The 23,341-nt window shown below is 35.3% G+C and overlaps 1 protein-coding gene across 9 annotated transcripts in view; it reads left to right on the plus strand.

Annotated features, from left to right (window-relative positions):
* The window catches only part of si:ch211-152c8.2, a 131,914-nt gene that overhangs the window by 14,760 nt on the left and 93,813 nt on the right, over window positions 1-23,341 (plus strand). For 8 of the 9 annotated variants that reach the window (XR_015524680.1, XR_015524678.1, XR_015524679.1 and 5 more), the window contains exons 12-14: window positions 3,077-3,640; window positions 4,925-5,002; window positions 6,183-6,305. Coding sequence is in view for 5 of the 9 variants with exons in the window: in XM_087309040.1 (XP_087165166.1) it covers window positions 3,077-3,640; window positions 4,925-5,002; window positions 6,183-6,305 (765 nt within the window). In the remaining 4 variants the exon portion in view is untranslated. Of the gene's footprint in view, window positions 1-3,076; window positions 3,641-4,924; window positions 5,003-6,182; window positions 6,306-19,183; window positions 19,885-23,341 lie in introns of those variants that run through there. The other variant, XM_087309039.1, reaches the window with a different exon arrangement.

Here is a 23,341-nt window from a genome sequence, read left to right on the forward strand (position 1 = left end):
GCTTATTAATGAGAGCAGCTTTCAAGAAAACCAGAACCGTCCACTCCAGTGCTAAATTCTGTTTTCTAAAAAACAAAAACATGGCCTGAAGGATGATGCATAGTAATGTGTCATTTCCTGGTCACAAGTTTTTCTTGTTTTCCCCCTCATTATCTGTGAAAAACTGCCCCAAGCGCTAAAAGAAAATGTGGAATTTACATTTAGTCATTTAGCAGATGTTTTTGTCCAAAGCCACTCACAATGAGGAGGCATTCAGCGATTCAACAAGAAGAGGCAATACAGGAAGAAACTGTTAGTGCTCAGAGACTTGGGTGTACTCACACTAGGCATAATTGTCTTGAACTGTGCCCAGGCATGATTATCTCCTCTCCCCCTCGGCTGGCACTCACACTGTGTTTTACCTTCCGAGCTAGAGCACAATTATGTCATCGATTATGGGACTGTTCAATTTACCAGAAGAAAAGGGCTTTCGCTCTGTAAAATGGAGATTACTTTAGTTGTATTGTTTTGTATTATTTTAGGTGGTTTGATAGTGACACAGTCAAATCTTTTGCTGAACAGATCCACCCATTTTGATGTTCATAAGTGTTTTTGAAAGTCATTGTGCTGCATGTATTAGAAGGTTTGCTGAATGTGCAGCTGACGTGCAGCAAAGGGTTTGCACCTTTAATAAAACTGTGACAGTTTCGTTCATTGAAAAGTAAGAATAATTAATAAATCCATATGAAACAGTCCCTTAAAAGTGACGTTACGTCTTCAGTTTCACGCTCAGTTGCTCTTAGCACTCACACTACAAGTGTACTGCACTAAAGCTGAGCCCGATTTGGAGCTCTCACACTTTTCAAACGAACCGGGAAATGGGGTTCAAACATGCCTGGGCACGGTTTGGATAGCCTAGTATGAGTACTCCCTTAAATACTAGAGTTGGTGGTGGTGGGGGGGGGGGGGGGGTTGTTTGAGTTAGAGAGACTAGTGTTTCTACAGGTGGTTTGTCAAGCCCACTCACCTGTGTAAAGCACAATGTTGTTTTTTGTTTTTTTTTGTGATGTTGAGTGATTGTAAGTGTAGTCTGGTGCAAAGGTACAAAATGTGTCCAAGTGTCAGTTAAAGTGTCAGAGAGATGAAACAGTGTGTTTTCTTCTGGTGGTTTGTCAAGCCCACTCACCTGTATGAGGTCGTTGTGTGGTGTGGTGGGTGGGTTCAGGTGATTCTGGTAGAGATGTATTTTTAGTTGTCAATTTGTAAGCAAATATAGTGGTACACTAAAAGAAATCATCTGTTAGCATTTGGCAGCCTATCTGTCTCATGTAATTGTTGATAACATGTTTTTGGCTTTAACAATAGTATCATTAAATAAATTATTTTATAAAACATCTTCATCTTGATATCTTTTTATGCAGAAACATTATTATTTAAAAGGTTGGGACTGTTTATTTCGTACCCACTGCGAAGTTAAATAAAAAGACCCCTTGTTTAGCGGATGAATTACAAAATCTTGTATTTTCTCAAAACATAATGAAAATGAAATATAACAAATGCACTGAAAGTGGAGTAAACAACTTACAAAATATACGAGAAGTGTTTATATGAACGATGACTAAACTGGTTGTGGTTTTGCCTCCTTAAACAATCTGTCAGTTTGTAGGATAACCGATACTTGCTTTTAATACTTAGAATACAGTATAAACGCAAGCTTCCAGTAAAAGCAAGATCTGATACTCCAGTACATTAGGTCATTTCTTCCTTTTAGTTGTTGTTGGCGCATAAAGGAGAGTCCAACATTCAGCCAGACGGGTTAAAGTTTAATTTAAATTGGCCAGAGCTGAGGGCTGATGTTATTAAACTTTGACAAATGCTGTGAAACGTGATTTGAAACACTATATGTGCCGTTCCCTGTGTTAGTACAGATGGAAAGCTGGCGCAGAGGAAGCTTTCATTAATCTCACAGGCTATAATGATTGATAATGGCAACATTAGGCAGCAATGATTAATTCATGTCGGATGTGCAAAAGCATAGCAGTGGCCAGCATCATCAACATGCTTGTTTAGCAAAAAATAATCATTTAACTAAGAGGAAACGTACAGATTTTGTTATAAGGAAAGTATTTTTTAATGTCAAAAGCTTACTAATCTAGGTGAAGAGATAGAGATTTGTAAAAATGTGTCAGTTTGCTCAGAGACCAGTTGTATTTTCTTTGCCTACACAGACCTGCATTTGTAGCAGGTCGACATCCAAAGCGACAGGCAGCTACAAAGTTGCTGCTAGTGTAAATGAGGTTTATGACACCGCTCAACTAAAAAAGGTCAATAAAAACTATAACAAGCAAGTCAAATAATTTTTGCCTAGATTATTATTAGAAATATGAACAAATTCTCACCAATATAGATACAATTGGGATATTTTTGTTCTGTGAAAGGGTCAGTCCATGTTGGAGCAATTCTATATTTAATATCTGAAAATGAAATATTAAAATTGATATAAATATCAATGATGAGTTTTGGATTTCATTTGTTCAAAGGAATAAAAAAGAAAATAGAAAAATATGACACATCCCTTGATCAGATTGTCAGAAATACATGTGAACAATCACACTACATTTAATAAATTCAAATGAAATTCATGTTTATTTTGGCTTAAGATGCCAAATCTGTAGTGTCAGTCAGTAGTTATTGTCTCTTTATAATAAAAATAGCTCTCAAATAGCTTTCAAACTTATTCTCCTTGAAGACTATTGCGTACTGGTCTGTTTGAAATTCACTTTGGTGCCCTGATGATGACATTTAGCGAAATTTGGAGTTTATAAAAGAATAATGGAAAGCTTTAAAAGTTTCAGAAACTGTGCTCACTGATAAAGAAAATAACTGCATTTGAAGTGCTTTTTAACTGCAGATCTTTTGTACATAAACTGGAAGTGCATTAAGGAAGTTAGGAGTGTAATAGGACCCATTTTATGGTAAATGATCCTTTAAAAGCTTCATTTTTAGACCTCTGTGGTTCGTAACAGCACAGAATCAACCATGTGTGCACAATTATACATTTCTCTTTTCACAATCTTCTCTTTCTTTACATTTTAAGTACTCTGCGGGCCTGCCTGTAAACTTGACGACAGAAAACAGCAGCAGGGGTGTACTGAACCCACTTCCCAGCAGCAACCCACGGGACACAACACAACACCACTACAGTCAGTGTGACTCAACTGGAAAACCCACCGAAAAGAGAAAGAGGCTGAATTTGGATTCGTCTCTCCACCAAAAAGACTGGACTTCCTCCAACTTGGCAACCCAATTCTCTTCCTCGCCCACAAATATTCATTTTACTCAGATTCAGGCACAGTATGTACCTCCGAGACCAAAACTTGTGCCAGTCTTCAATTGCAAACCTGTGAATGCCCCTGAGGTCTATTCAGCAAACAGGCTGACAGCAGTTGTAAGGCCTTTGTCATCGATTTCTATATCGTCATCATCTGAGCCCCATTGCTCCACATCACCAGCTCGTGTTAATCAGATCACCAGACCTTCAGTCCCTCAGAGAATGACTTTACCATTTTCCAAGAGCAAGGCAGACACTAGGATTCTCCCACCCCTTCCTTTTTCACAGACAATTCCCCAAATCGTGCCTCAGATCCCTAGTAATACAGGGGTAAGTAAACTATGCAAAAAAATATATATATACCTCAGATAAGGCCTATTTACAGTCACATCAAGGAAGATAACTTTAATGATAATTTTAAAGATTTAGGGCCTAATTTACTAGACAGAGCCTATTAGTGTGACACTGAAATCCCATAAAAGTGTAAAAAAAAAAAAAAAGCAGGGATTGTAAATTTGTGGATGTTTTTACTAACAATGTTTAAATGAAAGAACACAGACCAAAATGATCTACCACGAGCAGTGCAAATCACCACAAACAAATAAAGACGATTATCAATTAGGGATAAAATACATCCAGGACTTTGTTATTGCAGAATAAAGCCTGACAGGCATTCAACGTGATGTGGAGCGCTGTTGTGTAAGACTGAAGGACTTTATTCTGAAACAAAAACAACCATCTTGGATGTACTTTACACTCAAAGCATTTTGCTGATTCGTAATAGTTTTTAAATAGTTAATGAAACTCACATCTGACACATATGAAAGCAACTGATGGACTATACACTAACTTGCGTCAAACTGTCAAAAATGCAAAGCTGACAGAAATGAAACTAGCTGGATAAAGCATATTCTAACCTACATATTCATTCAGAAGATGGCACCAAACAGTCAAAAACACAACGTGAGAGACAAGCAGATACATATGAATGTAGGTATATGGATTTTGACATATTCACTGACGGTCAAAGTGATTCAAAGTTTCTGGATGAGTCTGCTTTATTTAGCGGTTGTTATCTCGTAATAGCATACTTAATTTTAGAGTGTAGAATCAAGCTGCTAGTAAAAATGGGGTTTAAAAAACATTCACCAATTAAAAGAAGACAACACCGCAGCTATAACAATAATAGAAAAGATGAACATTGTTATTGTAATCATTTTCAGAAGGATAAAAACACTGACAATCAGACAGTTGCAAACAAATACACTGCAAATCTTTTCATGCATTGGTGTAGTTATAGTTTACTTTATAGTTTTCATTCACGGTGTGAACAGGGCTTTAGACTAAGAAATAAATGCAATAATAATTTCACCCAAGTAAACATCACTTACATTTTCCTGTTTGAAAAATGTGAGCATTAAGTTTGAATTGCAAATTCATTAAGAATGAATCGCTTTATTTCTCCAGAGACATATTACACTGCCAGAGTTAGCAGGACTCAAATTAATTGATGTAGATTCCTGAAAATTATTGATGAACCTACATAAATGATTAAATCTGGTGGGTTGAGGGAAACGTGTAGTGCTTCTAATGGACCTTCTCATCATATTTCAGGGAGACATGATTCAGTCAAAACCCAAGAGGCTCAAACAAAGCCTGCAGGATGTGGAGGTTCACGCAAGAAACAATCAGGTACTTCATGTATTTATAGTCTCTTCCTTCCAGTTTGTTTTTAAACATTGCTTATGTGCTGTGCATGCACAATAGATGTACTAATCATTAGACCAATATCTTATTCTCTTTATTATTAACTCAGCAAATCTTAAAAAATAATGTTATTGCCATAACAGTATATCCAATATTCATATCACAGAGAAGTGCAATAAGTTTAATAAATTTAATGTGCCAAACATTTGTATGCTGCATAGGTTGTTTATCCAAATCTGACCAATCAGATGAGGCCTTTAAAGTCTAAATGTTAGATTTTACAATATATTAGATAGATTTTAACAAAATATTAATTAACTTAGAAAAATAATAATTATGTGTTAATTATGTCAGCCTGATATATTGTTAGAAATATTGTTATTGCAGCACTCAACAACAATATCTCATATTGCATAATTTCGTAGTATTGTGCAGTGCATTTGGAAAATAACAGCAGTTCTATTGTGTGAATGCTTTGTTTCACATAACCCATTACAAGCTTGGCATGTGTTCATGATCTTGATTGAATGCCATTAAGAAAGAAGATGAGCTCATATATTTTCTTTATGATGGAGGCTACTAACAGGTGCAGCAATATAAAAACCCATATCATATCAATAATTTGTATGATGAGTAATTTTGTATGTTATGGTTTGATGGATACCCTTGGACAGTAGGAACAATAACAAGTTTACAGCACCGAACAGAGGTTTGAGACTCATTTAGTTGTGGGATTTTTAAAAGAAATTAATTTTCTCCCACAAGGATGCATGACATTGAGCTGTAGTGATAGTATAGATGATTATAATGATGCAAAAGGTTTCTATTTTAAATGCTGTTATTTTAAGAATCCTGAAAATAAATTAAAGCAGCACAACTGTATAGCGGGTGGTTCATTCTGCTGTGGCAACCCTTAATAAATAAGCAAAAGAAAAATAACTGAATGAATGAACAATGATTATTAAATCCTGACATTTACATACTTAATTATTTAGTATTTAAAATAAGTCTGTTACTTTCAGGTGCCTATAAAAGTAGCTCTTATAAATCAGTTGAACATATTTCTACCAGGTTTAGACCCATCATTTTTGAGTTGTAAAAAAATTGAATTAATGAGGTGTTACCTAGCAACATGCAGGTTTATTTATTTATTTTCTGTTTCCAGCTCTCAAAGATCAACATCTCAACTCTGCATGCATGGTTGAAGAGTCGGGGGATCAATGTGCGCTCAAAGGATAAGAAAGAGGAGCTGGTGTCAAGGGTCATGAGGAGTCTGAGTGAAAGTTAGGTGCGTTGGTTTGGGTTACTCACCTTAAAAGAAACTTTGCATACTTGTTCCATTGATAAACTGTTCAGTAAGCTGCCATGAGTTACCTAATGTTCCTGCACAGCTTTTTCTTTTTTCATGCAAGACCTTGTAAGCTAAAATCTCTTGTTTAATTGGATCCAGAGAGGTGCAGATAAAGGGGGAAAAGTATTTCTTTGTATGGTGGTTCTTTGTTCTTAGCTTGATGGCCATTTGTCAACCATCAAACTCACCTATTTAGTGCTCTGGCTTTAATCAAGACCTAGAGGAAAGTATTACCTCTGCCTCAGATGTTTCTCTTTAAATTCTTTAGAAGTTAAATGAGACACAAAAGAGATAATTATTGACATGCAGTAAAAGTATAGAGTTTCATCATTTATGAAGATAACCGTTCAGGGGAATTTACTGCCAAAAATTGAATCTTTAGATATTATTTTTTAGTTTTATGGCAAATCGCTTCGTGAGCAGAGGTGAACTTTGCAATTTGGAGGCCTGGATCAGAGAACAAGCCGGTTGGGTTTATAAATGTATGTTTTTCACCACTCTTCACATATTTTCTATCTTTCACCGCAATTTATTTATTTATTTACTTATTTATTATTTATTAAACAATTGAGTCACTGAATCATTCAAACGATTTGTTCAAACTCCTGATTCTTTCAGAAACAAAGCAAGTTAATCAGCACTAGGGTTGGGGATTGTTTGGGGTTTTTTCGATACCGGTGCTATTTATATTGCATGTATAATACATATATTACATTAATATATATATATATACATGGCCATCAGTAATCTAATGATTTGCCTTAATCTGAATAAGACAATAATATGATGAAGGTGTTTACATGAGTTGCTTTTTTAATGTTCTTTTCATGATCTGTTTTACATGTTATAGCACAGATCTATTGCATCATCACGCTATCCACGTTTCCTCTGAAGTTTCTTGTAATTTCAGGCGTTTCATTTAAAATTTTCCAACTTTATCTTCAGTTCAGAACTTTTCCCTTCCATTTACCAAAATATTGTTTATGCCCCTGCAACAAACTGAGGTACTGGATCAGATTATTATGTAAGGACTGGTGGAAAAGTGTTGGTTTAATGGAATATGATACCACATGCCAAATGGAAAGGAAAAAAAAAACTCTGCATTTCCTGACACGGGTGTCTGTGGTTCTTTAAAGTCATCAAAAAATGCTGTTTACATGGAAGACTCCTAATCAGAGTACTGTCTTAATCATATTAAAATCTGAGTATTGGTGTCAATGTAAATGTAGTCTGTGCCAGAGAAATGCACTGTTTTTGACATCTTGCGACAGGAACTGGCACATTTCTCTGCCTTCAAGTAGATTCTATCAAATGTTTGATTAAGTTTGACGTGTTTCCCTCCTTACATACAATATTGTAAAGCATCTGCTTCACATTGGTGTGTGAGAATCCTTGCTTGTAAATTATAGCCATACTTCAGAACACTTAATTTAAGCGAATTTGATGGAATGCGATCATGCGTGTTGGTGAAGGGAGTCGCTCAACAGATGCGCCGTACTGCACACTTCTGCCTTCTATATCTAACTTTTTTATTTAGATTTTTGGAGTCATGTTTATCAATTTTGGTGGCATTATTGCCTCAAGTTTTCAATTCTTTCTGTTGTATGTGTTAGCCATGAATTTTAAGCTCTTCTTTGGTTTAAAAGATCACTGCCATTTCTGGGATTGTTGAAATCCTGTCTCAAAAGTGATCTAGAGATTGCTGTTTCCAGGAAAAGAACAAAACCTTTGTTTTGTTGCATGTTTTCTCTGCAATCTTTTCAAAGCCCTAACACAGAATTTCAGTTGACGATCATGGATGCCGGCACTGCAGAAAACAGTGATGCAAGGTGACTTTCCTCAACCATAATGACACCGCAGACTCCAGAGAGGAATGAGAGTCAGAGGCTCTTGACTGAGATGGAAATCAGGCCCAGGCACTTTGATGGCTAATGATAGGGGCCAAATCGTGCCACTTTCTCTATTTTAAAAGCGCAAGATCACTCTTGTCTTTTCTGCCCTTTATGCTGAAAGAGCTTAATGACCCAAACACATCTGACTTGAAAGCTTTGCAGTAAGTAGGAGGTCATGCAGAAGCACGTGTGCACTTCTGCAGGGCAAATATTGAAAGAGTGCTGTGTGTTTTGCACATCAAAGATTTGAATAAGAAACAGACTTGCTCTCCTTTACGCCGTGACTAACGGTGACTGTTATTCATTATCATAACAGCTTCTAATATCAGCACATATGGCTTGTTTATTGAGGCAAACAGGGGCTAGTTGATTTATTGACTCTTAGTTTAAGTCTTCAACCTCACATCACAGACAAAGAAAAATGTTCCTTGAAAACATTTCCCACGCTTTGCAGAATCAGGGCTTTTTTGGGCTGCATCAGCACATGCAGTGACTGATGAATAATACATATGATATATGGTGTTTTTAAAACACAATCTGTGATGGCAGCTAATTCAGTCTGTCATATTTCATGTCAGCAACTACAATGCAGATATTCCTATGCGGTTCTTTTCTGCTTTTATTTTTTGTTCATTTATTGACATCATTGAACTCTAGAACACACTTTTGTTTGGGTGCCAGTCGCCACAAGGCACAGTAAAAATTCCCATCTCCTGCATGCTGGTTCATGCTCTCGTCTCAGAGTACAGGCCTCGGGACTCTTCTGCTGCTCTCATTTAGACTGTTTACCTGAGTTCTGACCTGACAGACTCTACTCATAACTAGATTAATATACAAGAGTCGAGCTGTAATTTATGAGCATTCACAAGTGAAGCATGAAAGGCCTTTATTAAATCCTGGAGTGAATCAGCAGTGGCATTTTGGACATTTGGATTTCTTTTATAAAAAGGAGTTAGCCTGTCAGATCAAAACAATCAGAAAGTATGTGAGGGGATTTAATTGCATTCACTTTTATATTTCCTAATATTGGCGGTTGACTATAATGTGTGCAGAATATTGCGATCTGGTACTGTCTGTTTTACATCCTTTTGTGGCTGTTCACTCACTTTCGACCACCACAGGTTTAAAAAAAGTTAGCTGACTGAATGTGGTGATTGAATGCATGTTTCGGGTTACATAGATAGAGAGTAGATGGTTAAATGCTGATGTAAATTGACATTTTGGACACTTGGTTTTTTTTTATAAAAAGGAGTTTGTCTGTCAGATCAAAACAATAAGGAAGTACATTAAGTAAGGCGATTGCATTCACTCTTATATTTCTAATTATTGTATGTTGATTATAATGCGTGAAATAGTGCAGATTGTTGCGATCTGGCATTTTCTGTATTAGATCCATAGATAAAGAGTAGATGGTCTTTTGTGGCTGCAAATTCTTCAACATATGCTAAGAAAGTAAAATGATTGATTGCATATTCTGTTACATCCATCGATGCAGAGTAGATGGTCTATTGTGGATGTTTTGTCATATTCGGTAACATATGTTAAGAAAGTAAGCTGATTGAATGTGTCTGACTATTCCTAGATGTGGTCGAAAGTGGACAAACTTAAAATATTGTACTGCTATATTGTAATGTTGACGAAAATACGTCTTATTATGGTTGTTAGATTGTACACAGGCTTGCCACCAATGTTCTCTTTAAAATAATTTAAAATCCAGCAGAGTTAATCTGAGTATATGTCATAACCTGATGACAAATATCCTCAGTCTTCCAGTAAGGTTAATAGAATGTTTGTTTAAAGTCATATGTAGTTATAGTAGTTATATGTAGTTTAATAAAGTTCCCAACATGTAACACAAACGATATATTTATAGAAAGTTTTTAGTTGGAAGTTGGTCTAACCTTTCTAACCTTAGTTATTTGGAAGTTGGTCTAACCATTTTTAGTTTTAGAAGATTTAGAGAAGATTACAAAAATAATATTTACATAATGTTTGCAAAATAATAAAACTGAATATCCCTTTATTAGTTTGGTCCAACAAAAAAGAAAAATCTAAAACACAGAAAAAGGACCAACATATACATGAAAACATATATTTCCAACATTTCAGAAAACATATATCCATACATCCTTGTGAGTCAATAAAAGTCTCAAAGTCAGTTTAATCAGTTTTAAGATTATCAATGTTTAATTGTAATCATTTTAAAATACCATAAATATATTCACAAATGCATGCACATCAATCTCAACTGGATTCTCAGCCTAACAAAAAGTAAGAAAATGTACAAATATGAAAAGGCGGCAACACCAAATGCTCTAAAAGTATCAGATTTATTCACTTAAAACTATGCTGTGATTAGCCATTTTAAGTAAATAAATCTGATATTATTGGAGCTTTTTGTGTTGCTGTCTTTTCATTTTTTTAAATGTCATATTTGGCCATGGAAGAAACAGGAATCACAGTTATGGTCAGATGTCATGATTAAACTTTAAAAGGCTGTAACTGAAGATAATCATTGTGAATGCTCCATATGGAGTCACAGTGCTGCATTGTTGCTCATTCTACTGGCTCTCTCATGTATTTCTTATAATTTATTTGCAATATAAAGTTAATATGTTGATGAACGTACAAAAGTGCATATTTAGCTCATCTATCTTTTCATAAGAGCATTAAAGTAGTCTTTTTGTGAAATGAAAAGTAGCCAGATTAAGTCTTTTTGTGAATGGTAGCTGGATTGAAACACACCTTTTACCAATATTTTTATTTATTATACACTGTTTTTTTTAAAGACTGATGATGAACAAGAATGAAAATAAATTCACTATTTGTTTTACTTTTATTCTATTCAGGATTCATGTGCACCCATTGACAGGTAAAATCTACTGCTGACATTTTGTACAGTATTGCCAAAGCATGTTAGATATGTATGAAATATATAATATATCAACATCATTGAATAAAAAAAGTATACAGCAAATTAGAAATAAATGACACAAAGGAATAAAAACATCCATGGAATAAAAATCTAAAAAAATTGAATAATCACATGAATAAAAAGTCTAGATTATTTAAATAAGGCAAATTAGTTAATTAACAATTTCTAACGGTGAACATATGTTTTGCAGCCAGTTTAGATGTCATTTCATCCGCTCTTGCGGCTGTGCATGCACTGTCAGCTGCGAAGCCAAGCGAAAGTAATTCAGGCTTAAAATAAAAATGATGGCGGCTTAGAAATCGATATCAAAAGTCGAATCACTGACATATTGGAGATTTAGAAACCCCGGATATACACATTTTTAAGTCCCAAAAAGGTGCGTCTCTGTGGGTCTCTGCAGGGCACGTGAGAATGTCTGTGACAGTTCTTGCGCACACACAATGAGAAGTAGAAAACGTGTAGGGAAAGTGGAGATTTTCCACTGGTTAATGGTGTACACCATTGTTTTTCAACCATGTTCCTGGAGGACCACCAGCTCTGCACATTTTCCATGTGTCTTTAACCAAACACACATGATTCAAATCATCAGCTCATTAGCAGAGTCTGAACAGTGGACAGATAAAGGAGACCAATCCAATATCCAAAACATGCAGTGTTTGTGGGCTTCCAGGATCGTGGTTGAGAAACTCATGGTGTACAACTATAAACGAGGACGCTTTAATCATAAGTCCCACTTTGTGAGTGTTCAGTCATGATTATTGTGTGGCTCATTCATCAGTAGTATCCTACAGTTGTATTTGTGACTGTGGGTGTCTGTTTCATCATGTCTGAGTTGCTTTGTCTTTTAACTGGATTTTAAGCTGATGAAGTTTGTTTTTAGGGTTTAAGTTGCCTTAGATGTTTGGTGAATCTGTATCTCAAGCGGAATGGACTTAGTAAATGCAACCGTAGCTCTCTAATTCAAAGATTAATGCCTTTTATTTTGTTCTGATGTTAAAATAGGATTGTAGGGTCAAATCTAGCCAAATGCTGGGAAATGCTGCCCCTGACAGCAGAGTAATCTCTTACAGCTGAACACCCACAGAGTCCTGATAATGTGCAGTTTGGTCATGGTGTAGTTTCTCTCTCACGTCCTCAACACATGGCTACATTTTGCTGCCAAACGGAGAACGATCTCCGTGCTTAATGTGTCCTAATGTATGAAATGCCAGAGGGACCTTCTCAGAGTCTTAGAGCAGGTGGCAGCTGGTCATCTTCACCTGCTCGAAAAAAAAAAAAAAATCAGCTCTTAACCCGCCACAACCCCTGGTGTAACATGAAGCACTGCAGTGTGTGTGTGTATACTAATAACATAGCTTGAAAAGAGGTTTAGGAAAATGTCAGTCACATAGGTGTGCAGCCTCTGGCACATTCCGTGATTTGGGTGTGTTAGTTCTTATAAATGCTATGTAAATTATACACAGCATTGGATTTAAACGCAAATAAAAAAAAATGGGTTACACTTAATTTACTTTCAAGGCATATTTTTTCTATGTCAAATACATGACTGATTTCATGTGTTTGTTTATGAAAAAGCAAATATTGAACACAGTACAATTTTTCTTTCTCATGACTTCATAATGTGTAACTTTTTATATTTTTTGGCATGAAACAGTGTAGACTATAGTAAAGCCCAAAGTGTCTTCCTACCAATGATACCTGAGTGTATACCTGAGTGAGTGCTGGTTAACAGGTTAAGGTGTCTACTCTCATTTAGCTACTGAGTAACATTAATTGATTACATGTACTAACTGTATGGTAATGTTAGAATGTGTGATATGTTTTGAATTAGTTGCTTATAATTTTACAAAATTACTTGTAATTACTATAGTAAGTACACTGAACGTGATACGGGATCTTAAAATAAATAAAAAATTTGAACTTAACATTTTGAATGTTATTATAGATATCAGTATGATTTCAAGTATATATATTTTTATTTAAATATACTAAATCTATAAAGATATTGCATTTTTTCAATGTATTTAATTAGACTGGATGTTAAATGGAATTAAAGTTTGTTGCATTATTTTAGTATCATAACAAAAATAATAAACTTGGCAAACAATATCCCTGAAATATTACATACACGAGTTTGTTTTAATAGTTGGACATTTTAGTAAAAAAAGTATTTTTATCAGTTTAATTTAAGTTTACATATTTATGAAAAACAATAAACAGCAGGGAATTTGATAATTTTAAGAAAATGATTAAATGATTAAACTTTTAAAAATTCTACAATTAAATGGTTTAATGATACCAGAATTGTTACATTTAACACACACACACACACACACACACACACACACACACACACATATATATATATATATATATATATATATATATATATATATATATATATATATATATATATATATATATATATACAGTGCTCAGCATAATTGAGTACAGCCCAGTTTGAAATATTTGAATATAGCCAATGTAATTTGTTGTATTTAAACAAAACAGATTGATTAAACAGATATATTTATTAAAATAATATTTTAGTCACCAAGCATATTTAGAAATCGAAAGATAATAAAATTTAATCCCAGCAAAATATTGCAAAAAAAATAAAATAAATAAATTACAATCTACAAAATTTTAAATAATTGTTTCTTGATTTTTCCTCTTTTTTTAAATTTGTATTTAATATTTTTCTATAGATTTGGCTGTACTAGTTTTTTGGACCGTTATCGTTAGCTATTTTGTTAAATAAACTTCAGATTTGGCCTCAGTACTGACTAACCTAATGTATATGCATGCACAAATATAATGTTGTATAGCTTCCTATTAAAAATATAAATTTAAAAGAACTCAAAAGATAGAATTGTCCGGGGTGAACTTATATATGCTGAACAATGTGTATGTAAATATACACTTATTTAAAGTCACTATGAAATAAAAAAAAAAGAATCAATATTGATCAAAATGGATTATCAAATATTGCTGCATTTATTATAAATGATTCATCCATATTTTTATTCTAATTTATTTTACCAAAAAGACTCCCCTATCCTAGTAATAATTTTTTCTCTGATGATCTTCCACAATCCAACAATGCAAGCATCCAATTAACTCCTACTGGACAAAATCTAGTCCCTCTAGTTTTTCCCTTATTTCAGAAGTTGGATATTTGCCATAATAAGGATGAAAGCATAAAGGAACTCTGTTTTATGACAAAAAAATGGCTTCATATTTTCATTATTGCGAATGTATATATTATTTTATGCTAGAAGTTGTTCTATTTGAGTGGACTGTAGAGGATGATTAATGGATGAATAAAATCGTCCAGTAATCATGCACATCTGGAAAAGTTATGGAATCACACACAAGAAAGCCCACAGCTTGTGCATGCATTACTGCAGCATGAGTTTATATTGAGGAGTGGGATGAAACTCAATGAACAGAAGCAACTGCAATGCAAAGCAACAGATCCACATTGGAAACCAGTCCATCTAGCATAATGTGTACTTAAAAAAAGCACCTTTGCTCATAAGATTTAAAGCCTTTGGGCTCATGAAGTCTTTAGTTTAGCTTTAGTTTAGCTGCTGGATTTCCCCATTGTATTTGTTGAATATTAAGCTGAGGACATTTTTAATGTGCTGTAGAAGAGGTCAAACTAAGCATTTTAGAAATTGTATTGCCTTGTTGTTTGTTTGGTTTGATAGTCTGACTCACAAAAGACAAATAGTCAATGTAGCGGTAGCACGTTAGCACTCTAAGTCAAAGATTAAAGGCTCATTGTTGTTCTGATTTCAAGAATCAATGTTCATGACAGTCAGTTATAATCTAATTACGGAGTTTGTGGTTCAAGGGCTCTTGCATTCTCCCTTGAGGCATCTGCACACTATCCCTGTGTCTGGTTTCCATTTCGACACAAGAATGCTGACAGCCCTTGCCTGAATTTTTGGAGGGGAAAAAAAATCAGTGGAAGAATTGCTCATGCTTTCCATTAAGTTCACTTTGCTTCTTCGTATGAAATATCACAATGTCACTCTTTCAGTTTGTCTCGCTGAGGGACTGGTTTCTGGAGGTCAGCGTGTAAAAACGGTCCATTGTGTTTCTGAACCCACTGAACTGTGCCACCAAATGCAAGAATGGGTTCTGTTGAAGCTGACCGCCTCAAGAAAAAGAAATGTTTTTAGCTGGATTTCATGCCCATTCATTTATAGCCACTGAGATTTATGACTGTGTGTTAACATTTTACCCCAGGATGTACAAGACAGTTTGATTGTGGGAGTTGCAAAATGTGTAAAAACGAAAAAGCACTTTCTCGTGTCCTAGTTTAATATGTTTCCTAAAGAACATGGTTTGGGCTCTATTTTAACGATGTAAGTACACACAGAGCAGGTGTCTGAATACACTTTTGCTAATTTAAGGATGGGAAAAATGGTTGGTGCACCAGGCACATGGTAAAAGGGTTCTCCTTATTCTCTTAATGAGTTATGGGTGTGTTTTGTAACAGGCTCATTGTGGATACATTGCCAGGTCTACTTTTCTGGAGACCTCGAAATACGTACCCAGAGCTACCCTAGCAGGCTAGGGTACCCAGCTGTGTGGAGTTTGCATGTTCTCCCTGTGTTTGGGTGCTCCGGTTTCCCTCAGGTGCAGACAGTAGTGTCAAACAAAGTGTGTGTGTATAGACTACTGTCGCAAAATGCGGCCATAATCCTAAACAACGGTAATAGTTTGGTTGCGGCATTTGCATGTCTGTACTGCACTTCTATAATGCCACTAAAATGGGCATAATCCACATGTCTTCAATTTCTATTTAGTTCAATTTTGACTTTAGTCGAATAAAATAAATAAAAAAAATGGCTGTTTACATGGTAGACTTTTAAACAGAGTATTGTCTTAATCGTATTAAAATTTGATTATTGTTGTCCATGTAAACACACCCAATCTTATCAAAAGATTTTATTTTATAAAATTACTCTTATTGGCAACACTATATCTCTCTAAATATTAACTGAAATATATTTTTCTTTTTTTTTTTTTGGCTAGTTGTGAAGGAAATATTTCTCTTTCTTTTTATTTAATGTACTAATAATACAAAAATGTAATATAAACTACATTTTAAAATATTTATCAAAATTTGAAAAGAAACTCTAATCCAAACTATTCTATTAGAGATTATTTCGCAGTCTATCAACACTAATTTTATGAATGTTATACAGCTGTTAGTGTGCTCTGAAACAGAGAAGAGCCCAAAAGTCAAAAGCCATAATGTCCAAGTCATTTATTTTGGTCTCTATATATGGCTTGTTTACTTCTTTCAGTGTTTTTGGAGGATTTATTTTCACTCCTCTCATTGTCTGGCAACAGCACATCTCTCCTCCACAAGCCACACAGTTTGAGGTAGCCTTCATGTTTTAGCAAACACCAACTTCATTACCACTTTGGCCTGAGTTCTCTCTTGCTTCACCTTAGAGATCATCGAAAACAGTTTCTTGGAGTCCAGTGTGGCTTACTGTTATACTCAATACAGACATACCCTGCCGCTCAACACACTGTAGAGACAAAGCAATCTCACTTCAGAAATAAAACAGCACATTGAGGAAGTGAGAGATTATGTGAAGTGCCATATGTATCGAGGGCTCAGGGTGTGGATGGATGTCTCTTGATGTAAACCAGAGACTGAAGACAGCATTTCTAGTAAAGTATGTGTATGTGACAGGTATGACTACTGGGTTATCTTAATATCACCTACTTCATCATCTTTGAACTCAACATGTGGGTTTCTTGTCTCTGCATAGATTAGACAAAGAGAATCTGCTCTTGATTATTATTATATTACACCCCTTTTCCAGTAGCATAAACCCAGTTCCAGTTGTGAGTTATAGCTATTTCTGGTTCAATGTTGGTTCTTATACCTACAACTACACCAGCATTCTACCACTACTACCACATTCCTGCCTGCCTGATATGCTTTGTTGTTTTACAATCATATTATGGCTTTTTGTTTTCTTTTTTTTATCATTTGTATGATAAGCTGCTTTTTGATGCCTTCTTCGCTAAAAAATATAAAAATTGTAGAAATAAAGATGACTTGACTTGGCTTAAGAACACTTTTGCTTTTCTATAGGCAGGAGCAGGGCATGTCAACATCTCAATTCAGAGGTCCGAATCTGAATCATTCAGTGGCCGAGAGAGCTTAACATGCTGAAATTTAAGATAACAGACGCAATTACAAAAAAAAAAACAAAAAAAAACAGCAAATTAAGAAAAGATCTTCATTCGTTTGACAGATTATGTGCTGCAAAACGCATGCAGTGGTGCAGTAGGTAGTCCTGTCGCCTCACAGCAAGAAGGTCGCTTGTTCAAGCCTTGGCTGGGTCAGTGGGTGTTTCTGTGTGGAGTTTGCATGTTCTCCCCGCGGTCGCGTGGGTTTACTCCTGGTGCTCCGGTTTCCCCCACAGTCCAAACACATGTGGTACAGGTGAATTGGGCAGGCTAAAGTATTCGTAGTGTATGAGTGTGAATGTGTGTATGGATGTTTCCCAGAGATGGGCTGCAACTGAAAGGGCATCCGCTGTGTAAAACATATGCTGGATAAGTTGGCGGTTCATTCCGCTGTGCAGATCCCAGATTAATGAAGGTACTAAGACAGAAAGAAAATGAATGAATGAATTAATGAATGGTGCTTTGGGTGTCAAAAATCTTAATGTTTTGACTCATAAAGAAAAAATACAACGGATATTAATTTTTTTCATAGCAAATAACCTAATAGAAATAATATTAAGCAGTGTTGGGTAAATAACTTTTTAAAAGTAATCGATTACAAATTACTGATTGCATTACTACTTATAAATGGTAATCTGATTATATTACTAATTACTTCATGTAAAAATTAATCAGATTTTTAATTACTTTTTTTTTAAGTTTCTTTTTTCAAAACATATAAAATATATATACTTATGAAAACACAAAATGTACTGCAACTCTTCCAGTAATTTAATATTCACTGAAAAAACATTACAATGGGTTGACCAAAGCAGTTTGACATATTCAACAGCTAAAGAAATAGTTTGCCTAAAACTTCAAATTCTCTCATCATTCACTTGTTCCAAACCTGTTTGTCTTTTTTATTTCATTTCATTTTATTTTATTTATTTTATTTTATTTATTACACAAAAGAATGACATGAGGAAAACTGGATACCTATAATCACTGACATCCATAGTATGAAAAAGCACTGAAGTGTTTGGGTGTTTTGTGTTTGTCTGAGGTAATTAGTCTACCAAAATTTGTATATTACTTACAAAGTATGAAGCTGATTGCTCAGTTCCAAGTTGCTGGTTAAGTTTAAAGCAGTAGAAAGTTTTTTACAGACTGAACATAGACTATATTTCACAATATTTTGACTCAATTAAAAGTAAAATGTCTGTATTTGTCTGCAGCCGCTCTCGACAGCAAGTATTTCAGCTTGCCTTCTCTAGCACTTTAAAAGTGCATGCTTACTAACTGACACGGCGGAAAACGTGATTGAAAAGCATTTTTTTCTTCTAAATATTATATTTTAACCTAAGTGACGCAGTTTACGTAGACTTTAGTAACTGTAAAAAAATTACACAAATGTAAAATGTACTGTAATTTGTTACAATAATGTATTCCTCAAAAATGCAATTAGATTACAGTAACGCATTACTGTAGAACGGGTTACACCCAGCTCTGATAGTAAGTAAAATGAATGATTTACCTTATGTATTTATATGCATTTTTCAAGCTTTTCTAAAATTAATTAACTGTACTAAACGTCACTTTTTAATAATAGTCACTTTCTCTAATGAAGTCAAGCTTATAGAGTCCATTCATATTCAGAACTGAATGGTTTTCATTCAGGGTCAGTAAAGTCAGTATTTTTCACCGCATGTGTTCTTCCAGAATCAAAATGAACTGAAAAGATTCTTACTATTTTTTTCCCTGCTTTCTTTCCCGACCAGGCAGAGAGCTTTTCTCATAGGATTTCTTCCATCTCTTCACCAGCCAAGTAAACATTGCCCTCTATCATTGTTTATTTATGTGTGTGTTGTTTTGTTCTTGACTAGCTGGTCGTGCCTGTCATAATTTCGTTTCCGTGCAGCATCTCACCCCGCTTGAATGCTTTTGGAAGTGAAAGATTAAATTTATGCGAGCGATCAAGGGCAATCTTTGTGTAGAGCAAAATGAATCGATTTACTCTGAGAAAATAAATTACTACACCTACTTCATCTGACCTGAACGAGAGCTCTGCCGAACACTCACAAGATGAGGAGAATTCAAAATCACTTCTGCCAGACTGTGGTCAAAAGGACTGAGACCATTTCTATGCTTGTCCTTTAGACCTTCAATACAAAGAGGGAAAAAGGTGTTCATCCATATTTAACACACAGATAAGGGGAAACAGGGCAGCTCTTTTATAATTCTTAAAGGGAAAGTTCTCCCCAACATAAAAATTAGTGTATGGTTCGGAATGACAAAAGGTTTCTGAAGTCTGACAGATCCTGCTTTTGTTGTTTCATCATGAAATTGAAACATTGAGATGAATATTTTTCCATGCAAATATGTGAATTAGATGTATGCGCAAGACTGTGAATAACGCTGAGTCAAACAGAACAAACTGGTGCCAAATATTAAAAGGAAAAATTTAGTTTTCTGTGGTAGTAAAAGCCATTGTTGTGTATTTTTTTTTCTTTTATATATGAGATGTGCCTCAGAAGACGAATATGCAATGATCGTTTGGTGGCTTTTCAAGGCAATTCTGGCGGTAATAAGAATATTATAATAACAATACTGAACCATTGTGATGACAGACATTGGCTGAGGGATTTTAGAATGACCGAAACAACATTTTGATTGGGCAGCACAGTGGCTCAGTGGTTAGCACTGTTGCCTCACAGCAAGAAGGTCGCTGGTTTGAGTCCCGACTGGGCCAGCTGGCATTTATGTGTGGAGTTTGCATGTTCTCCCCGTGTTGGTGTGGGTTTCCATTGGGTGCTCCGGTTTCCCCCACAGTCCAAATACACTATAGGTGAGTTGGATGAACTAAATTGTTCATAGTGTATGAATGTGTGTGTAAATATGAGTGTGTTAGAGTGTTTCCCAGTACTTGGTTGTGGCTAAAAGGGCATCTGCTGTGTAAAAATTATGTTGGAACTAAGCCGAAGGAGAATGAATGAAGTTTGAGTGTTTTACAATGTGGTCAGTCCACTGGTTTGTCCATTAATACTGTCTCATCATGCTTTTTATATGACCTCCTTAACAAAGCCACATGACTTTTTTGATGTGCATGCTGGAATTTATTGTATGGTTTGAAATGACAGTTTATGAAGTTTGACAGATCCTGCTTTTGTTGTTGCTCATCATGAAATTGAAACATTGAGATTAATATGTTTCCATTTAAATAAGCGAATTAGATGTAGACTAGATGTAAAACTAGAATACCGAATAAAACATTTTTGCAATGAAATCACCTTTCCATTCAGTGAGAAAAAGATAACAAAATCGTCACTCTGTGATAAACTGACACTAAATATCAATATTTTCTGCAGTAGCAGAGGTCACTCTGTTTTTTTTCTTCTCTTATAAATGAGTTGCACCTTAGAAGTCGATAACCTAGGCTCATTATGAATAAGTACCTCTGTATACATTTCTAAAGAGCGTGAAATACATCAGAGGAGGTACTTTTATTTATTATTTTACTTATTTTTTATTTATTTATTTTACAGATTTTGTTTTCAAAAATTCACTTGAGGCCACTTGTACGCTCTTTGAGATCTCAAATTACTCTCGAGTGCCATTCACGCTTGCTCTTCTCGCGTAAATCCACCAGAGGCTGCTACTGACTGACTGACTGACTGACTGACTGACTTGACTGACTGACTGACTGTAAGACAGACCAATAACCCCAACCACCTCCTTCCTAAACTCAACAGAAACAAAACAGAAGCCGTCGATGGCATCATACCACCCCCTAGCGATCATCGGAAAGATGAAATTCTGCCATACATACCTCTAGACACATAGTTGCCAAATGTATATGGGGGTACGTATTCACAATAAGCCTGTGTTGCCACACGAAGATGCAATGATCATGCGATGGCTTTTCAAGACGGTTCGGGGGTAATAATAATATTACGAGGGGCGATGCGGTGGCGCAGTAGTTAGTGCTGTCCCCTTAAAGCAAGAAGGTTACTGTTTCGAGCCCCGACTCAGTCAGTTGACATTTCTGCGTGGAGTTTGCATGTTCTACCCGCGATCACGTGGGTTTCCTCCGGGTGCTTCGGTTTCCCCCAGAGTCCAAAGACATGTGGTACAGTTGAATTGGGTAGGCTAAATTGTCCGTAGTGTATGAGTGTGAAAAAGTGTGTACCCAGACATGGGTTGCCGCTAAAAGGCCATCCACTGCGTAAAACATGTGCTGGACCGCTGTGGCGAGCCCATATTAATAAAGGGACTGAGCCAAAAAGAAAATGGATGATTATTAATACTGAATCACTGTAATGACAGCCTTTGGCTAAGGAGTTTTAGAATGACCAAAACAACATATTGAGTGTTTTACAATGTGGTCAGTCCACTGGTTTGTCCATTATGCCGTCCCATCACATTATTATATGATCGCTTAAACAAAATACTTTTTTGATGCACATGCTGTAATTTATTCAGAATATGTGTTCCACTGTTGTTTATGCACAGCTTTTTTCTTCATTTAATGCTCAGTTGTGCGCAAAAGTTGTTTTATACACATTTTCAAAATGTATGCACATCTTTGCGCTTTCATTTTTATGCATATCCCAAAATAGGTCGATGAAAACACAGTTAATGATGATTTTAGGTTCATGGGAAATATTTTAAAAATTCTTTACTTTGTTGCATCCATTGCCGATAGCAAAATAAGAAACTCCTCTTGACATACATCTTATCGTTCTGATCAAATCTTTCTTTGTTCTGGATTGACTTACAATACAAAGACTTTAATTACATAAAAATCCTTGTAATCCACTGGATGAATCTAAAAGAAATGCCTGTGCCTGTTGATAGTCCAGAAGCTTTGGTGCAGATATGTTGAAAGAGGATGACTAGAGTCCTGGATTTGGAGATAGGGAGCAGGTGGAGGCAGGCATGACAGGTGAAATAATCCTTCCTCACAGCATTTTAGGGCAAGGCTAGACCTGCACCTGATTTGACAAGAGCTTTGATTCAGAGATTTGGATTCAGTTCCCAAATAAGTGCAATATACATACACTGAAAAATAGTTGCATTTCTTATTGAAACATGAAAATATACCACTTATTTAATCTCGAATCTCATCCCTGTGTACTGTTCTAATAAGTAAAAATAACTCCAATATATAATATATATGTTGGTTTATTTCGAGTCAGAGGGGGTATTAGGCATGCTAGAATAGAAAGTAAGTTGTTTGTGTATAAGCACTTAACGTTACTGGAGACAGTTTGATTTGGTGAGTTAGTTCCACCAGTTTACTTAGAAGATCCATTTAAACAGTATAAATGCTTGGCGATCGCGATCACTAATACAGAAATAAAACTCCTTATTTTCTACAAATGTGTTAAACTAATACTTTAAAGTATCTGCTTGGGTTATATTCAATATGGTCACCATACTGCTGTCATGTCAGCCGTTGTTTTTGTCACAGACCGGCTTGATCTGGCCAATAGCATTAGGATTACAGAGTCTGAGGTGCCGTATGGGTTGAACATTTGGCAGCACGAAGTAAATAGATTTACTTCTAAAAGGCTAACAGTCTGTATTAAATACATTTAAAAAGACAAAACGGAGGACGTTTTTGCTTTAATTCTAGTTAGTTTTAGTTAGTTTTGTATGTATACAATAAAGTTGTAGTTACTTCAAGTTTTTTTAAACTATATTTTATTTTTATTTAAGTTAACAACAAAGCTTTTCAATTTTAGTGTTTGTTTTTTCATTTGTTTTTGTTAACTATAATAACTCTGCTCCCAGTTCTCTCAATTGAACAAGCTTGAGCATTTTAGGCATCAGACAACAAAACTGTAGCATGTGCTTATAATAATTAACATTTATCATGAGTTGATGGGCAGGCAATACTATCGTTAGTTTTCATAGTTAGTTTTCTTGGTGTGAAC

The sequence above is a fragment of the Danio rerio genome, chromosome 24, assembly GCF_052040795.2.
Source record: "Danio rerio strain M-AB ecotype USA chromosome 24, GRCz13ab, whole genome shotgun sequence".
Taxonomy (NCBI): domain Eukaryota; kingdom Metazoa; phylum Chordata; class Actinopteri; order Cypriniformes; family Danionidae; genus Danio; species Danio rerio.